The 19662-nt window shown below is 45.6% G+C and overlaps 1 protein-coding gene across 1 annotated transcript in view; it reads right to left on the reverse strand.

Annotated features, from left to right (window-relative positions):
• LOC102387428 (ethanolaminephosphotransferase 1-like) overlaps nt 1-19662 on the reverse strand; it is a 90998-nt gene that overhangs the window by 19462 nt on the left and 51874 nt on the right. The window contains exon 6 of the mRNA XM_025201048.1: nt 15552-15660. Within this exon, the coding sequence (XP_025056833.1) occupies nt 15552-15660 (109 nt within the window). The remainder of the gene's footprint in view (nt 1-15551; nt 15661-19662) is intronic.

Genomic DNA, 19662 nt, shown 5'->3' on the forward strand with positions numbered 1-19662 from the left:
TCCCTACACTACTGTTTTTCAGTCTGCACCGCTAAAAATGTAGCCCACACTTCTCATGGTCTGAGATGAAAATGGCTCTAAGTGGTCTGTATCCTCACTATACTACTTCCTCTGTCAGTCTCCAGATTGAAAACATCTTTTATGTTCAATAGCAGCTAAAAATGGACATTTACACTTAGCACCTGGAAAAATAACTTTGAAATGTTTGGAATCTCAGAGCCTTGAAAACTGTTTTTTTCCCTTCATGTAGAGGAGTGAGACAGCTGGAAAAAAATCTTCAGATCACTGAATGTTTAATACAGCTAAGTGCCAAAAACCAAAATCTGTTAAAATGGTTAATATTTAGCAGTACTTAATGTGCAGCTGGAAAACTGGCTTTTTACTAAACAGTTTGATTCTCACTATTAGATATTTCTGGAAAACATAATTTTTTTAATTTAATTTCTAAATATATTGGGCAAATAAGAGTAGGCACTGGGCTGCCCATTGGCTATAACTTTATATTTTATTTCTGTTCAGAATGTTAGTTTGAACCACTCACAAATGAAAAAAAATTACTTGCAAAAGAAATTTAGCATTTTCAAACTTAATAATGTTTGTATGCATATTTTAAGAATGCACACGTAAAACATTTTGAGCACACAGCAGGTACACATACAAGCCATCAAAGGTTTTCTCTAGACTAGGATGCAAGGGGAATATTAGGCAACATGCTAACAGCCTCATTTCTACAGTCTAGTATAGACAAGGCAGTAAATAACTTTCATTCCTCTTGACAATAGCAGTTAGTCAATATTCAGGGTTTTAATGGCTGTTTTTGTTAGGAGAAACTGATTTATAGCTTCAGATTTTCCTTGCAATTCTGTTTATTTACAAAAAATGTATACAGTCCTATTTTCCTAAATACAGTATGAGTCAATCAATGGAGACAAGTTTCTCTGCTTACAGTACTCTGCCCAGAGCCATGCTACCAGTCTTTTTCTTGCTATCTGTTTTTGCACCATGCGTCCTCAAAGACAACTCTACCAAACAAGTTGCTAGTCCTTGTATTAACATTCAGATTTCACTGAAACCCATCTTCCCATACAATTTCATTTCTGTCTGGCCTTGCTGGTGGCCTGTGTTTTAGGTAGTCACTCCAGTTATCTCAGAATTGTTTCCACTACCTTGCTCCAAAAAAGGAGCTTAAATACAACTAAAGAGGGGTTACTGCACTCCTCTGCTTCAATCAGGTTTCATTCAGTGTTCCATAACACTGCTAAAACAGGCCCTAAGCTAGTGACACACATGAGTTTAACACTAGTCTAGCCAAAGTCAAAGTGAAATGCAGAAGTTTGCAAATATATTCTTCAGTGTTTGAGAGGAAAGGATTTTTCTTGGTGATCTCTTTTGTTGGACCAACTACATTGTTCGGATAGATTTAGATAGGCTTTCAAATGCAGGGCATTTGTCTTTGGGACCCTTAGGCTACAGAAAGACATTACACATAAACCAGTTTAAGTGATCAGAAACTGGTTTAAACCTGTAACAGAACATAAGTTCAGTGCACATAAGCCAGTTTCAAAATGGCTGAAAGCAGTTTGAGATAAACCTGGTTGAACATAGTATCAGATTTAAGTGATTAAGCTCAAACTGGTCTCAGACCCCTTCCTGGTTTAAGTTAAACCAGAGTCCCCCAGCATCCCAGCATGCTCTCTCGGCACGGCTCTCTACTCCAGCCCAACCCCTCTGCTCCCCAGCTGGAGCAGGGACAGGCAAGGGCAGAGGCCTGGCCAGACGCTGGCCACAGACAGGAGCAGGGAAGAATTTAATCCCCCCAGCCCTCCCTCCCCTGTCCCACCAGCATGGACCTGCACTTTTCTGCTGGCTGCTCCAGCAGCAGGGGCATAGCCAGCCCCTGCAGTAGCCTGGGCTGAACTGGCCAGGGAGGGGTTTAGCAGTAGCCCACCTAAGGGGCCCTCCCAGCTGGCCTCTGGCCATGCTCCCACCTGGCCACTGGAACGGCAAGGGGGAAGGGCTCTTGATAGGGGCAGCAGCCCCTGTCATGGTGTCTGGGGAGCGCAAGCCTCTCCCCAAGCTCCCCCAGTGCAACCCCCTGCCAGGAAGGGGCTCATGCACTGCGAAACCATGACAGCTGCTGTCCCCATCACATTTGCTCCCCTGGGTTATTCCCTCCTCTGCCCCTGGGGGACCACAGTGGGGTCTGCCCACCCCGACTGCTGCTGCCGCTCACTATGTGCCTGGGCAAACAGCAGAATAAGCCCCTTCCTGCCCCCTCCACCAGATTCTGGAGGAAGGAAATACTGGAGGGAGGGGGGCAAGAAAGGGGTTATTCTGTCACCTGCCCCAGGCACAGAGCAAGTGGCAGCAGCAGTCAGGGCAGGCAGACTCTGCTGTGGTCTCCTGGGGTCAGAGGGAGGAATAACTCTGCCCCCTGTCCCTCACCTAAGGAGCCCTGCCGGCTGGCCTCTGGCCCCACCCCCGCCCAGCTGCTGGAGCAGCAAGGGGGGTTGATTGTGATGGGGGCAGCAGCCCCTGTCATGATTTCCTGGAGCATGAGCCCCTTCCCGGTAGGGGAACGCACACCTCGCAGTGTGGCCCCCTGCTGGGAAGAGACTCACACTCCCTGGACACCATAACAGGGGCTGCTGCCCCATCAAAAGTACTGCCCCCTTGCCGCTCCATCAGCTGGGCAGAGGTGTGGCCAGAGGCCACCTGGCAGGGCCCCTTAGGAGTCAGGCAGGGAGCAAAGTTATTCCCCCCTCCCTCTGGTGTCTGGCAGAGGGGGCAGGAAGAGGCTTCTGCTGCTGCTTGCCCCAAGCAGGGAGTGAGCAGCAGCAGTCAGGGCAGGCAGACCCAGCTGTGGTACACTGGGGGTAGAAGACGGAATAACTTCCCTCCCTGCCCCCTCTGCCTCAGGGGGCTATGCCAACCGGTGTTTGGCTGTGCCTGTCCCCACCACTGCAGCAGCAAGGGGGGAGCAGCTGGCAGACCCCGACCCAGGTTCATGCCAGTAGGACAGAGAGGGAGGAATTAAACCCCTCCCTGGCCAGTTCAGTCCAGGCTACTGCCCAGGCTGGCCACGCCTTGCCCCCAGCACAGCTTCTTTGCAGCCAAGGACATGCTCTAGCACCCCCCGGCTCCTGGCCTGAGTGACTGCAAGTGTGTGCCTGCATTTCCTCAGTCCAGAGAGAATGTCTGTGCACTTGCAAATCGGTTCAACCCAGACAGGTTAGACTAACCTTCAAAAATTGAATCAATTTAGGCTCCAGCTTTTTGAATGTCTGTCCCTAGGCTTAATGTTTAACACTTTGAGCTACCCAATGACTATTCAGAATGATTATTTAATCTGCAATAAAAATGATGAGAAATCACTATGAAATGAATCATCAGTATACATTTGAGATAATATATATAGGCAATATATTGCAAATAAAAATAAATGATCTCCCTTCATTTACCATAAGACATGCATTTAACTGAGCTTTGATCAGTGGTTTGCATTAGTATGCAAGACACCTGCGCTCCGGCTCCTGAGGTTGACAGAAGCTGTAAGTATGCTAGATACAGTGGGAGGGAGAGTAAATTCTGTAGCAGTCTCATTCTGTAGCAATGTCTCTCGGTAAATCAAAAGCAGAGTAAATAGATACAAGCAGTGACACAACAGTCAGTTGCCTTTAGCCAGTGGAGATTTGAATGTTTGTTATGATGCATAATCTTTAAATGGATTAACCCATAAGGTATGAATGCCCACCCTATGGATTACAGTCAAAAGGCCTTTGCAGTATATTGCACAGGATTAATATTAAAAGTGATTCATGTATACTTTAAAACTGATAGAGGGGAGAAAAATCCTTTTCTTACCAAGAAAATGTGAAATTCTAACCATGACTATTAATCATAATATAAAACAATGAGGGGGAGGGGGTTTGCCCCCAGGAATGAAAATTAAAATGCTATCATTTTCCCACCCCTCCATATTGGGTCCACCTACAAGTGCAAATGCTGCTGGATGGGAATACCATATTTCACAGTGTACAAGTCAACAAGGTGTGTAAGTCGACCCCATTTCTCTGAGTCAAAAAATTAGGATTTTCATAGATCTAGTGTATAAGTCAAGCTAACTTTTTGGATCAGATCAGAAATATGAGGTCAATTGATACTGGCCCGTGTGCACCCTCACTGCAGGCAGGACACCTGGGGGGGTGGACACGTGCAAGGCCAGCACCGCCAGAGAGGCTGCGGCCAGGCTTGGTGCTTGGATGGTGTGGCCCAGGCTGTGCTGCTCACAGGGGCCGGGGCCAGCACTTCCTGGGCTCCACCAGCTGAGCAGTAAGCCTGGCCCTGGCCCTGGCCCCAGCCCCAGCCCTGGCCCCTGTGAGTGGCACAATAGAGGTGACCCAGGTAGGCTGCGCTCCTTGCCACTGCACATAGACAGGGGGCAGGGAAGGCAGACAGCTCCAGTGCGCACAGCTTCCCCCAGTGACACACAAGTGCCAGCAGAACCACACACCACAGGGCAGCATCGCCTACATGGGCCATGAGCACCTACTGCCTGCTGGCTGCTGTGCACCGGGGGGGGGGGGGTGTCCCCACACCCCTCCACCTTCTCTCACACCCCACACACCCACAACTTTCCCCACACCCACACCCCTTCCATTCAAGCTCCGCACTCCCACCACCCCCCTAAGCATGGGCCTCACGCTCCCGCCAGCCTCAGCCCCACACTCTGTGCTGCAGCTCCCCCATCTCTGCCATTTCTCTGCCTGATGCCCTGAGTGCTGCAGCAGGGAGACAAAGAGTCACTGGACACCAGGAAACTGAGTACCCCAGCACCTGCAGCAGTGGCAGCAGCAGCCCTGGCTGGAAGCTGTGTGCTGGCCAGGCTGGGCCCTGGATACGGTGTATAAATCGAGGTGGAAATTTAAGGGTCAATATTTGGGCTTCAAACCTCAACTTATATACTGTGAAATATGGTACTCCAAAGTAAACCCACCCTGGGCAGGTATCTACACGTGTGCCCATTTTGAAGCAGATTTGCTGCTCCTGGCAGCAGTCTGATTCCACCTGCTCTGGCCCCGCAGCAGCCCAGGGGGTGATCTAGGCTAGCCCAGGGGCTGGCAGGGAGCATGGGACCAGGGGATAGATGTCTCCTGGCAGGGCCTGGGGGATTGCTCTCTGCCTCTGGGAGCCACCTGCCACCGGGGTGGGCTCTGGTGGCAGAGCCTGGCAGGGACAATGTCTCCAGCAGCAGGGAGCTCCCAGGCCCAGCTCCCCAATTAGGGGTAGAGGGCTTGGAAAGAGCTGTGGGGGAGTGGCAGGTCCCAGTCTCCTTCCCCAGTCCACTGGTGGGGCAGCTAGCAGTGAGCCCCTGGCTGGGCCAGGATACCCCGCCCAGCTGGGGGTTTCTGCTAGCTACCTCACCAGTGGATCAGGGCAAAGGGCTGGACTGGCCCCTCCCCCACAGCTCTTTCCAAGTCCTGTGCCTCGATTGCTTGATGGGGGCATGGGGCTGGGAAAAAGCTCAGGGGCTGGGAAAAAGCTCAGGGGCTGGGACTTGCCCCAATCAGAACAGTTCCCGGCCAGTACTGGTCTGCACAGTGAAGTCTGCACATGCAGTCCATGCCCAAAATGGGAAAGACCCCAGCCAGCTCTAGATTGAATGTACAGACTTCCCCATGCAGCTCAGGGCTGGCTGGGATCTGTCCTGGACAGGGGCAGGTCCCAGCTCACTCCAGGCTGGGTAGGGAACTCTCCCCATGTAAGGATTGTGGAACGGGGCCTGGGATATTGCTCCCAGCCCCAGCTCCACAATTGCAATCATGGAGCTAGGTCTGGGAGCAATCTCCAGCCCCCACTCCATGATGGCAGAGTTGGGGTAGGGAGCAATCTCCTGAGCCCTGTTCCATGATCACAATCACAGCGCAGGGCCAGGGAGCTCCCTGCTGCTGGGTCAGGGGGACATTGTCCCTACCAGGGCTCCAGTGGCAGAGCCTGCCCCAGCAGCAGACACCTCCCAGAAGCAGGAAGCGGTCTTCTACCCCTTGCTGCTCAGCTGACCAGGAGCAAATTTGATCCCAGTCAGTCATCTACACGTGCAGCAGATTACTTGACATTTAATTTGCTACTTGCATTTGTAGGTAGCAAATTAACTGCTGAGCAGAGCAAATTACTGTGCAGTAAGGGTCTGTAAGTGACACTTACTATGCAGTAATTTGCTGTACTGGACAGTAAAGCGTCTCATGTTGACCTGCCCACTGATACCCTGGCAGATGTATCAATCTAATAATGAGAGCAATCCTGCTAGTAAGAAGCAGCACTGCTTAATCCACTGTTTCTCAACCAAAGTAACACAAGTTCCTTTTAGTGGGGTGCTGCACTATATTTACACTGTTAGGTGTAGAAGTACCTACATATGATTCACAAGATAAAGCTAGAGATTTTAAATAAAAATCCATGGTGTCAAAAACATTTCTAATCTGTTGTGGTGTTTCTGAGATCTTTAGAACAGAAGAATTGCTCTATTATTTTTAATAGTCAAAACAAGGAGTGAAAGCTAAGAGGTAGCATTTTCCAAGGAATGCCTCAAGTCTAATGAGGGGTGCCTTAATTCTAATGAGGTTGAGAACCACTGACCTAATGATTGGAACAGAGCCCTGAAAATTAGGATTTCTAGCTTTAATTTTCTGTCTTTATTTATGATACCTCTGGTAGCATATTAACATCAACAGTTTCACACTGGAATACCTCAAATTATTTTCTAACTCCTCACTACGCACCTAAATAAAGAGGTGTATTAGAGATGCTAATTTTCACACATGCAGAACAAATACTGATTCTTCTGATTTGGAGAAAGGGACTCAATTTTTTTGTCTACTTGTACACCATCCACTTCAGTGAAGCCCTGCTTTCATTGGGATATTTATATCGAGGGGAATTGTTTTTAACATATTTCAAAATTAACCTGTGGGGCTCAGAGCTGAAAGATAGCAGTACGTCCAAGAATTTATTAGGATGTAATTTTTGTGCCAAAAGATTGCCTACCAAGAATTCAGTTTTATTAAATCTTCTTGTTATGGGAAAAAGTAGCTTAACAAGAATCTTTTGAAACGAAATCAAAAAATACAATGGCAGAAAAAACAACCACTTTCATTCCAGATGGTGTTTTCCATTTCATTTAGGTTCTCAAAAAAGCAAAAGCTTCAGGCTTCAATTTAGTTTCATGGATATTCCCCTCCTCCCCTCTTTTTTCTCTCCTTTTTTTCAATTTTTCCTTTTGCCCTTTCTTCACTTTTTTTGGAACAAAATGAGAGAAGTTACGAGATGAAAACAAAGTGGAAGGAAAACGTTTACTACTTTTAAAAAATATTTTCACACTTCTAACAGTAGGCAAAGAATAAACAAAACATTATGAGAAAGCAAGGGAGATCTCAAGTTTTCACTTCCATAGATTTCTTAGATTTCATAGACATTAGGGGCTGGAAGGGACCTCATGAGATCATCAGGTCCAGCCCTCTCCCACCATAGACTTTTTTCAACTGAAAAAGTGTGAAAAACGTTTAAAGACAGAATATGGGTGAGGTGGGCTACTGATTCCATACAACAATTCCTATATTTGACAGGTTTCAAATACCATGGTTTGGGCTCTTCATTAATTATTTTATCATCAATAACGGATTTATTATTAAACCTACATACATGAGAATGGGTGATCATCACTCAACACAGACTCTTCACAAAAGTTAGGGCAAACCCAAATATAATATATACCACAGAAACAAATGTAATGTAATTTTGTAAAAATATTAGCCTTACTTAGAGGAGGAAGTTCAAGCTTCAGACCTCAAACAGCTCTTATTACTCTATTCACACCTGGAGCTTGACCTTGCACTACTGAACCTTTTACAAGTACAGCCACTGACTTCAGTGGACACAAGTTATGGGAGTTACCAACCAGTCTTAAAGGACTGAAATACACAGCAGTACCCAGATTACAGAATATTCCTCCTGCTGTGCCATTGAAGCCACACCAGTGATACACAACTAACCCAGTATAAGCTCTAGTATCACTTCAAACCACAAAGAACAAGTTTCTAACCTCCGATTTATATTGATATTAGGAAGCTGGAAATCTTTTTTGGATTGTTGGTTGTAGCCGTGTTAGTCTAAGGTCATAGGCAGACAAGGGTCTTTGGGTAGTTGTGATATCTTTTATTAGACCAACTAAATAGTTGGAAAAAGTGTTCTTTGCAAGTTTGGGGGCACAAACACCCTTCTTCAGGCACAAGGAAAATCTTTCCATGCATTCAGGAATAATTTCTTTAATATGCGAATGGATAAAATTTTACTTTTTGGAAAACATAGGTTTGAAAATCTTTTGTAATATCACGATCATGTCCAAGCAATGGGGACAGAGGTAGTGGCCCTCTGAGGTCCCTGAAACAGTCACAACAGACAGGGAACATAAGAATTGGTGTTGCGGGGTAATTGTGGTTAAATGCCAACAAAGGAATGTCATTCAATAGGGCCTTGTTGGGCTGAGGTAATTAGATGCAGCTGAGCATAACTTGGCTCAACACTTTTGAGTACTTCCATGCTGAGAGAGAAACAGATTTTGCTGTCTAAAAGTCAGGATAGGGAGTGCTGAAGACTGAATTACCTTATTTATTTTGCTTTGTGTTTATATAAGAGTTTGGTTTTGCATTTAAAGATGTCATGCAAATGGAGCCAGGGATTGTAAATATATAACGTGCTTCTTTTCACTGGGTAGCATAAAAATTCCTAGAATGGCTTCTCTGCTTAAACAGTGACAACTGAGATTTCCATGCAGTGACACAGATCCTGGCTTTCCTTCAGGCAGTCACAGTGTGCTAGGTACTTAACAGAGAAGGAAAGGAGATCCTTCCCTTGAAGATCTGATAAACTTAAACATCTGTATCTCCTTTGCTTTTTGTAAATGTTGTCCACTCTGTAACTCCAGTTATAACAATTCTATTTTTTAGGAAATGCATGTCACCTGGTAAAATTACAGTTTCTCTTGAAATGTTCTCATCATTACATTGGGAGCTATTCCTCTTTTACCAAATATGTTTCAAGGCATTTGCAAACCTCACTCTTGATCTTCTATGTTTAATTTCTTTACATTGTAAAAAGCATGAGCTGACACAGCTATTTTCACCACTACAGCTGAGCTCCTGGAGCATGTGTATAGAGAGAGGACAAGCATGAAACTGCATTCAGATACTTTGCTAAGTATTGATTAGGGAGGTATAGGATTATTTTTTAATTGACCACTAGTGACCAATAAATGCTGCCAAATGGTTAAGTGATGCCCAATTGAGATTTAATAACCCTGGTTGGGGCCTGAGAAACAAACTTGTAAAAAGTGTTAGAATCTTGTATTGCTTTGTTTTTCTATTTAAGTACCTGTAAAAGGCACTTATTTGAAAGTGCTAGAGAGAGCACTTTTAGAAGCCGTGCAATAACATGTTTCTTGCTATCTTGCCTATGTGTCCCCACTCTAGGGTGGCCATCATAGACGGCAGTCCGGTTGTTATCTGCCCTCTATTGATATGAAACCAGATGCCTTTATGTTCTCTATTTTTCTCTTGAGGAGAAAAATAAAGGACATAAAGACATCAGGTTTCATATCAATAGAGGACAGAGGCCAGAGTAGCAGAAAGCCGGAATGTCCTCTATAATAGCCACCCTAATTCTGCAGCCAAATTCAAACAAATACCCTCTGATTCAACATCACTTCCACTAACTCTCATTTGCTTTCAATTGCTTTTAGAATTGGATTGAAAAGTGCATAAAAATAAACTGGAAGATGGGTTCTAAAAGGGTCACAAAAGGCTATGACAACTCAGTAATAACTAACCAAAATAATGTATTTTGGGGGGTGTTCTCAAACTTAAAAATAGTCATATATCACAGCAAGTTCCAGTAATAGCATTGGAACTGCTCTACGACAGGGAGCATTTTTAAGGCCTTTCTTGGTTCTATGCATACTTAATCTGTCAGGACCAGTGATGGAGGAAACATTCAGTCCTACACATTCACATCACCCTTGCCTGACTAGCATGCAATATATAAATGGTAGCTTGTAACTCTAAAGTGATATTAGAACAAGTTTTGCTCTGAGGTTGGTTTTGGTTGAGTGCAAAGGAAGAACAGAAGCTTGCCTGTGGGGATTTTATAGCTTTAAAATATCTTTAACCCACAAATCTTCTTAGCATATTGAACAGTGCAAACTAAAGGTTCATCCATGGCTTGTCAAGCACAAGGAAGGCTATTATTTTCCTCACTGCACTGCTTGTCATGTTTTTAATGACAGCAACAAAAGAAGTTAGATGACTAGCAAAGGAACACTGCACTCAATGGACTTGCTCAGGATAGCATATAGCACCATCAGGCATCCAGTCTGCCATTTCTGGACAGTCTGGCATCCATCTTCTCCTGTGGTGGTCTTATGTGGATACAACTCATTCCTATAACCCTGCTCTCCCATTTCCAGCCACCAGGGGGATTTTATGAGCATCCCCCAACCAAATGAATTGACTAATTCATGGGCTATTACTGTAGCATGCTTGTGGGATATTACTGTAAATCTGCTCAAGTTAGGCCATGTTCTAGAGATGGATCCAGAAAGGGTGTGTTGGCATGGTTGCATCCCCCACCCCCTTTCAGACTTTGCCATGGGAGTAGCAACTGGGGACTTAAAAATCAAGTCCCCAAAGTAGGCAAGAATCCCACCCTCCCTTGCCCTTGGTGCTCAGCGGCACCTATCCCCCTTTCTATTCCCCGCCCACCCTGCCTGCTACTGCCACTGTCCTTGGCTGACCTGGGGGTAGGGGGAGGTCCAGAGCTACTCTTGCCCCACTCCAGATGGGCTGTGCCAGGAGCCAAGATCAGCCAGAGAGAGCAGCAGCTAGCCGGATCCCCCTCCCTGCCTGATCCCCCACATGTTCCCAGACAGCAGTCACAGGGAGGGGAAACCTGCCCACCACCACTGCCACCACTGTCTGCAGTTGAGCCCAGCTGGAGAAGGGCAGAAGCAGCTCTGAAGCTGCCCCCACTCCTGGGGTCACCCAGAGACAGCAGCAGATGGATAAGGAGGGGAATGGAATGGGATGAAAGGTGGGGGAGGACAAGTGCCACTGAGCACCAAGGAGGACAGAGGGGTTGCCAAAAGCAGGGGGAGGAAAGAAATAATCTTACCTGATTCAAAGACTTAAAAAACATACCTGGCTGCCATTCCTACAGTGTAGTCTGCCCACCCTGGGGGGGAGGGGAGAAGGGGATAGAAGCTGGGGATGAAGCTACCTCTACAGTACCAATCACTGCTCCTGCACTCCTCTTTACAATATTCTGGATCTGCCTATGTCCATTTAATAATTTTTTTCTTCAGCATGCACAAAACTCTTACGTAATGGATCTGATGTATTACACATTACACAGTTTTGGCAATCCTTGGACAATTCTACATTTTAAATAAAGCAGGAAAAAAGAAACACATACATGCTTTCTAAATCGTGATGTACAGGACTACCTGAAGAACCTCTATATCTTTATAATCTGTGAATCTTGGCATAGAAAATTGAGGGTGAAGATGGTAACTTACGATCTTTTGAGATTGGAAAAGGAGGGAAGGTGGAATGTGTGTGTATTTAATACACACAATTAAATTTTCCCCTCAGATAAATTTACAGAGCTACTAGTGTGTAATCACTGTTAAACCTGTACACAAACTTTATTTGGCTCAGAGAATGCAAATATTTCCTAAGGAGCACTTCTAAACTGGATGTGCTAAACAGTTCACTGAAACAAGAACATCTTCTTCTATTTTTAATTAACTCACTGACACAGACACCTAATGCAACAAAATGAACACGATGTACAGGTTCATTTCTTAACATTCTAGCTAAGTCCTGGAATTGCATAACAGCATGAAATAAGGAGCTATAAGATTATAGGGGATGGGGCCGCAGGGGAACACGAGCACACTTCCTAGCCAAGACAGGTGACAAGCACAAGAAGTACCCAGATAAGTGGCAGGGGTCCAGATAGTCCTAGGATCAGGGGGATGGCGCATGCACCCATAGGAGATCTTAAATGCCTCTACACTAATGCTCATAGTATAGGGAACAAGCGGGAGGAATTTGCCCTCCTGCTAGCTAACACAAACCCGGACATAGTGGGGCTCACTGAAACCTGGTGGGATTCAACCCATGATTGGGCAGTAAACATCAAGGGCTACAGACTGTACAGGCAGGATAGAATGGGGAGGAAAGGTGGGTGTGTGGTGCTGTACATCAAAGAGCAATACATGTCCTCAACAAACAGCACCAAGTCAGAGGAGGGGCAGACTGAAGTGCTCTGGGTAAGAATACAAGGGGGTTATGGGGAAAGGGACTTAACGGTGGGTGTCTACTACAGACCACCCAACCAGGGGGAAGAGCTGGACTGAGAATTCTCAGGTCAGCTCATGGAGGCAGTTAAGTCAAGGGACGTGGTCATCATGGATGACCTAAACTACCTGGATATCTGCTGGGAGGAGCCATCAGCCAGGTCTGACATCTCATGTAGGTTCCTACCTGAGATACAGGACCTCCACCTAACCCAGGAAGTGCAGAGTCCCACCAGAGGATATGCCTTGCTGGACCTGGTCCTGGCCACAGGCAATGACCTGGTGAGGGGACTGCGGGTTCTTGACCACCTGGGCAATAACGATCATCTCCTACTGGAATTCACCATTCAGCACAGGGTGTCCAAGGCCTGCAGCAAGGCAGCAGCTCTTGACTTCAGGAGGGCCAATTCAACGAGTTAAGGAGATTAGTCAGTGAGGCACTGAGGTCCCGGAGGGTAGGGGAGTTGGGAGTTCAAGACAAGTGGTTGTTCCTTAAGAAGATGATCCTCCAAGCTCAAAGGGTGACAGTCCCAACGCAAATCAAAGGGGGCAAGAGTGCTCAAAAGCCCCCATGGTTTACCAAAAGCATCCAGGAATGTCTCAAAGCTAAAAAGGAGGTGTACACCCGGTGGAAGGGAGGGGCCATCACCAAGGTGGATTATACCTCTATTGCTCAAGACTGTAGGGGGGCTGTTAGGAAGGCTAAGGCAAAGACAGAACTAGGACTAGCGACCAGGATCAAAGATAACAAGAAGTCCTTTTTTAAATACATAGGGAGTAAAATGAAGGCACCGGGTAACATGGGGACCCTGCAGGACACACTTGGCAATCTGCTGGTTGCACCAGATGAAAAAGCTGACCTCTTTAACAAATTCTTTGCCTTCATTTTTCTGAGTAGGGACTGGGACATTCCCCTCACTGGGATCCTGGATGTACTCAGGAGAGTCACAGCCAGGCCTAGAGTCAGGGAGGGCCTAGTTAGGGAACTTCTGGTGGGGCTGGATGTGTTTAAATCAGCAGGTCCAGATGATCTCCACTCCAGGGTGCTGAGGGAATTGGCAGAGGTCATTGTGGGACCCCTGGCATGACTTTACAAGCACTTGTGGTACTCTGGCCAGGTGCCAGAGGACTGGAAAAGGGCCAATGTGGTCCCCATTTTCAAAAAAGGGAGGAAGGAGGACCCGGGAAACTATAGGTCCATTAGTCTTACCTCGGTCCTGAGGAAGCTCTTTGAGAAAAATTATCCAGGAGCACATCTGCAAGGGACCAGCAGGGGAGATTATGCTTAGGGACAACCAACATGGGTTCATTAGGGGCAGGTCCTGTCAGACCAACCTGGTTGACTTTTATGACCAGGTCACAAAGTCCTTAGACGCAGGTGTTGCAGTGGATGTAGTCTTTCTGGACTTTAGGAAGGCCTTTGACACTGTCTCTCATCCCATTCTCCTTAAAAAATTAGGTGCCTATGGCGTCGATGCCTACACAGTCAGATGGGTTGCAAATTGGCTGGAGGGCCACACTCAGAGAGTGGTGGTGGATGGGTCATTTTCGACCTGGAGGGATGTGGGTAGTCGGGTTCTGCAGGGCTTGACATTCGGGCCCGCACTGTTCAACATCTTCATCAGTGACTTGGATGAGGGGGTGGAAAGCACCTTGTTCAAAATCGCGGATGACACTAAGATGTGGTGAGAGGTGGACACGCTAGAAGGGCTACAACTAGATCTGGACAGGCTACAACTAGATCTGGATAGGTTACAGGTGTGGGCAGATGAGAATAGGATGGGATTCAATACTGACAAGTGCAAGGTACTGCACCTAGGGAGGAAGAACCAGCAGCATACCTACAGGCTGGGGAACTCCCTTCTCATCAGCACAGAGACAGAAGAGGATCTTGGAGTCATTATTGATTCCAAAATGAACATGGGCCACCAATGTGAGGATGAGGTCACTAAGGCTAACCGCACCTTGTCATGCATCCATAGATGCATCACGAGCAGGTCCAAGGAAGTGATCCTCCCCCTCTATGTGACATTGGTCAGGCCGCAGTTGGAGTACTGCATCCAGTTCTGGACACCGCACTTCAGGAGGAATGTGGCCAGCATTGAGAGGGTCCAGAGGAGGGCTACTTGCATAGTCGGGGCAGCAGGGCAGGTCCTACGAAGAGGACCTATGGGACCTGAACCCATTCAGCCTCCACAAGAGAAAGCTGAGAGAGGATCAGGTGGCCGTCTATAAACTTACCAGGAGGGACCAGTGGGGAACTGGAGAGTCCCTCTTCCCCCGAGCACTACCAGGAATAACTAGGATTAACAGCCACAAGTTGATTGAGAGTAGGTTCAGGCTGGACATCAGAAAACACTACTTCACAGTCAAGGCGGCTAGGATCTGGAACCAACTTCCAACGAAAGTGTCGCTCGCTCCTACCCTGGGGGTCTTCAAAAGGAGGCTAGATAATCACCTAGCCGGGGTCATTTGACCCCAGCATTCTTTCCTGCCATGGCAGGGAGTCGGACTTGATGATCTGCTCAGGTCCCTTCCAACCCTACCAACTATGAATCTATGAAACTATTAAATAATACCATGGAGAAGGAGGAAGTGAAATGTATCAATTGTGTTCCACAAGCATTTTATATAACTCAAATTTAAAATCCAAATAGCTTGCTGATCAGACTTACAGTTTTGTCAATTAACATTTTAAAAAAATAAGAGATAACCATATTTCTCCTCTCTCAACATGATTTGGATCAGTAATACCTATTGCACCATGGATTAAAGTATTATGCTTATGCTATATATGCAAGTCGTCTTTTACTTGTGTGCCATTAGCTACGCTTGAGTTTTTGGAAGGTCAGACAGTCAAAAGCACCAGCATTTTGATGGACCTAAAGATCCTCAGTTTGTCAGCTGTGAGTTAGTAAGCATCAGAAGGAATGAATGCAAAGAGGAAAATTTTGGAGAAAGTTTCCCATTTCTTTGTAGCAGATTTTCTAAATTATACCACTATTGACCTTATAAAAACAATTCTAAATACATGCCTTTTTTGTAGTCGCTGAGAAGTATTAATGCAAGAAAAAAAGCAATAAATATGCTATAAAATAGGTTATGAAAAAAAGTATTTGTTTTCACAACTCTGGAGACTTACCGATAATCAAGAGTATCAATATATCTACAATGTAATAACCAAACAGGATAGGCCTGTGCCAGATTTCTACCCCAGTAGCAGCAGTCAGCAGATACAGTACTATTTGTACCTATGGGACAAGATAAAGCTGTTTTAATCTTCTACTTATAAAGGAAAATTAAAATGCATAAAAATTTACTTACTCTACTTCAGCACAAATATAAGATTCAATATATGTTTTGCTCCTGCTTTCTCCCCACACACTAGGCCTTAATCCTACAATCCAATACAATACTTATAGATATATAAGGAATTTCCAATGCAGACACTAAACAAATACAATATTATGCTATATGAGATGCAACTGTAAATGACCCTGCTTGTACCCATATGCAGATTTTCAAATCTGATTAAGAGTTCATTCTGGGACTTTTTACCTAACCTAAATATACCAAAGTAAGTTGAGGGGAAAAAAAGAGATCATGTTAAAACCTTACTCCCACACCCTCCCAAAAAAAGAGAAACAAAAAAAGTAGACAAAAGTCTTTGCTGTAAAGACTTATTGGGTGCGTCTACACAGCAGAACACAATCTCATGTAAAAGCACCAATTTGGCTTAGTCACATTAGCAGAGTGCTACATCTAAGCTTAAGTAATCCTACAAGTAGCACTGGCATATCCTGTCATAGAGCTTGGTACAGTTTGTACTGCACTGTTCCTTGGTATACAAGCATATAAAACAGTCATGTTTTATAGAAAGGTTAATTTATAGTGTAGAAGAGGAAGAAGAAGGCTAGCTGTCATTAACAATAAAAGAAGTCATGTATTTAACATATGACACCTAACCCTATGTGGATCAGATCTCCCTCGTGTAACAGCAATGTGTCTGTAAATTGTACACTCTAATCCAGTGATTCTCAACCTGTTTAGGCTCAGTGGATACATCTACATGTTGCCTTATGGCGATGTAGCAATCACACAGAGTCTATACATGATCATTAGCTACATCGCCATAGCAGCATGCTCCCTGCTTATAGCGTGCCATAGGGAAATTTAAGTGTGTGCTGCCCATGCAGCACAGTACAGGCAGTTACTGCACTATGTTTTAGTACTTCAAAAAGGAGATGTGCCCAGTGACGTATGCTGGGGCCACAGCGGGGGGAGAGGGAGAGAGGGATGTAAGGGTCAGGGCCCCCCCCGCTCAAGTTAGGCCAAGTTTTAGGCACCCAAGAAGCTCTTCATTTGGTGGGCAACTAAGAAGTCTGAGAGCTTGGGCTTCTAGCAACAACTTGGACAGGTTGCTGAGAAACGGAGGAAGTGAGCACTTAGACAGGAAGCCAGAGAGATTTCAGACTGAAATTTACCTGCTTTGGTTGGAAATTCATTGAAATGTTTCTGCTGAACATTTTAGTTTCAACAGTTTAACATTTTCTTACCAGCTCTATTGTATTTGCACCACCACTCCACCCCTGCTCCACCAGAGCATTTGATCATGCTCAAGCCCAGCATTACAGCTGAAGCTGAACTTTTCCTGTGATGGCTATCATTCTTGGCTGTTCGGGCAGAAACAAAAATGGTGATTGGGACTGATTGAACAAGAAGACTGGGACTGGGAACTAGAAAGAACAGGAGAGATTTAAACTGGGAAAAGAAATGATGGCTTGGGAGAAATAAAGAAAATGGCAAAACTGGGGTCCAGTTAACTGGGACAGAAAAACTAATATGAGACAGGGAATTAGAGAAGTTGGAAAACTAGGACTAGGAAAAAGTGAGGAGATGAGGTGCAGAGACAGAGTTACTAAGACACTGGAGCATGGGAGAGAACTTGGACTGACTGGCCAAAGAAAGCAGGACAAGAAGCCAGGGAGAAAGGAGACTGAGTCAAAGAGCCAGGAAATTTATGTGATGGAGAGTGTGTGTGGATGAAGAGTACAGAGATGGAGATGAGGAATGGGGAACCAGTGAGAGGGAGAAAAGAAAAAGAGCAAAAGAGGATTGTACGGGGAGAATTAGAACTAGCTAGGAAGAGCACTGGGAGCAAGGTGTTGGGTTGAAAGAAGGATTTGGCCTTCAAAAGAAATTGGGAAGCTATCCATAAAGCACAACTGGCAATATGAGGTAATGGGAACTAAGATTTCACCTGACATAGGATCCTAAACAGACAAGAATCCAGAAATCAAGTTAAGTAAATAAAAGAGGAACTTCTGTACAGTGTCTTATTGTAGCAAAAATGTATCTCTGACAATGTGCACACTACATCACTGACTGAAATAGCCCCGGGAACAGTAAGGCTGTTCTTCAGATACTCACTGGGAATTTCCATTGACTGGGAATTAGATATTACACTTGCAGAATATACAAAGGATTAAGTTCACTGTGTTATTTTACAGCAGTTGTCCATGAAAAACACTCTACTGTTCTTCACATTTCTGGAGCAGCATGTTTTTAATAAATTAAAGCTAAAATCCCAGGCCCATCTAAATCAATTGCATAACCCTCTTTAACTTTGGTAGGGTTAAAGTTTAGTTTGGGGTGAGGGGGTTTGCTATAAACCCCATACCATTTCTGGAGATGGGCCCAGACCAATTATTCTCATGATAGTGATGAAGTGATGTTTCAGTCATGATGGTCCAGAAGCTATTGGAGAACCATATGCAAGGGTAGATGGTACCCAAAGGCTTGTCAAAGTATATTCCAGTCATTATTTTCCTGTACATTTGAATCTAGGAAGGAGTATAAGGGCATTGCTCGGACATGCAGAGATGAAGTCAGGAAGGTCAAAGCAGAATTGAAGTTGCAGTTAGCAAGGGATGTAAGGGGTAACAAGAAGAGTTTCTACAAGTATGTCGGTAGCAAGAAGAGGATCATGGAAAGTGTGGGTCCCTTACTGAACTGGGTAGGAGGCAACCTTGGGATAGAGGATGCAGAAAAGGCTGAAGTGCTCAATGCCTTTTTCACCTCAGTCTTCCCAGGCAAGATCAGCTCCCAGACTACTGCACCTGGCAGTTTGGGGAGGAGGTGAGTAGTCAACAGTGGTGAAAGAGCAGGTTATGGACGTGTACAAGTCCATGGGGCCCAGATGGGATGCGCCAGAGGGTGCTGAGGGAGTTGGCTGATGAGACTGCAGAGCCACTGGTCCTCATCCTTGAAAACTCATGGCTATCAGGAGAGGTCCTGGATGATTGGAGAAGGGCAAACAAAGTGCCCATGTTTAAGAAAGGGAAAAAGGAGGATCCAGGGAAATACAGACCAGTCCGTCTCACCTCAGTCCCCAGAAAAATCATGGAACAGATCCTTAAAGAATCCATTTCTAAGCACTTGGAGAAGAAAGAAGTGATTAGGAAAAGTCCACATAGATTCACCAAGGCCATGTCATGCCTGATCAGCCTGATTGCCTTCTATGATGAAATAACTGGCTCTATGGATGTGGGGAGACGGGTGGATGTGGTGTACCTTGATTTTAGCAAGGCTTTTAATACGGTCCCCCACAATGTTCTCGCAGGCAAACTAAGGAAGTATGGGCTGGATGAGTGGACTGTAAGGTGGATAGAAAACTCGTTGGAACATTGGGCTCAGAGGGTAGCAATCAATGACTCAATGTTTAGTTGGCACCCAGTATCAAGTGGAGTGCCCCAGGAGTTGGTCCCAGGGCAGGTTTTGTTCAATGTCTTCATCAATGGCATGGAAGATGGCATCGAGTGCACCCTCAGCAAGTTTCCAGATGACACCCAGCTGGGGGGAATAGTGTCACAACCCAAAGGGTGTGATTTTTGTTTTTGTGTGTGCTTCGGCACTGCTAAATTGTCCCCGCTAAATTGCAGCTTCTTTGCACGGTGGAGTTTTCTGCTGCAAAAGAGAACCCTGGTGCAAGGGAGAATTTCCCGCCAATTTGAAGCTTTCTTTGCAGGGTGCATTTCTTTGTTGCAGCACAGAAATGCTCGTTGCAAAGAGTTCCCGCCATTTGTATGCTAATTCGAGTCCCATTATTGGACAGTTTTAATTTATTCACCCGTAGCGGCTAGTGATTGGCTTGCTAGCCGTATAAGAGGCTTGAGTGGTTTCCGCCCAAGTTGGAGGACTCCACGAACAAGGGAGGAGGAGACTTCACGCTGTGTGAAGATCTCTAAGCGCTG

Source organism: Alligator sinensis, unplaced genomic scaffold, assembly GCF_000455745.1.
Source record: "Alligator sinensis unplaced genomic scaffold, ASM45574v1 scaffold615_1, whole genome shotgun sequence".
Lineage (NCBI taxonomy): Eukaryota > Metazoa > Chordata > Crocodylia > Alligatoridae > Alligator > Alligator sinensis.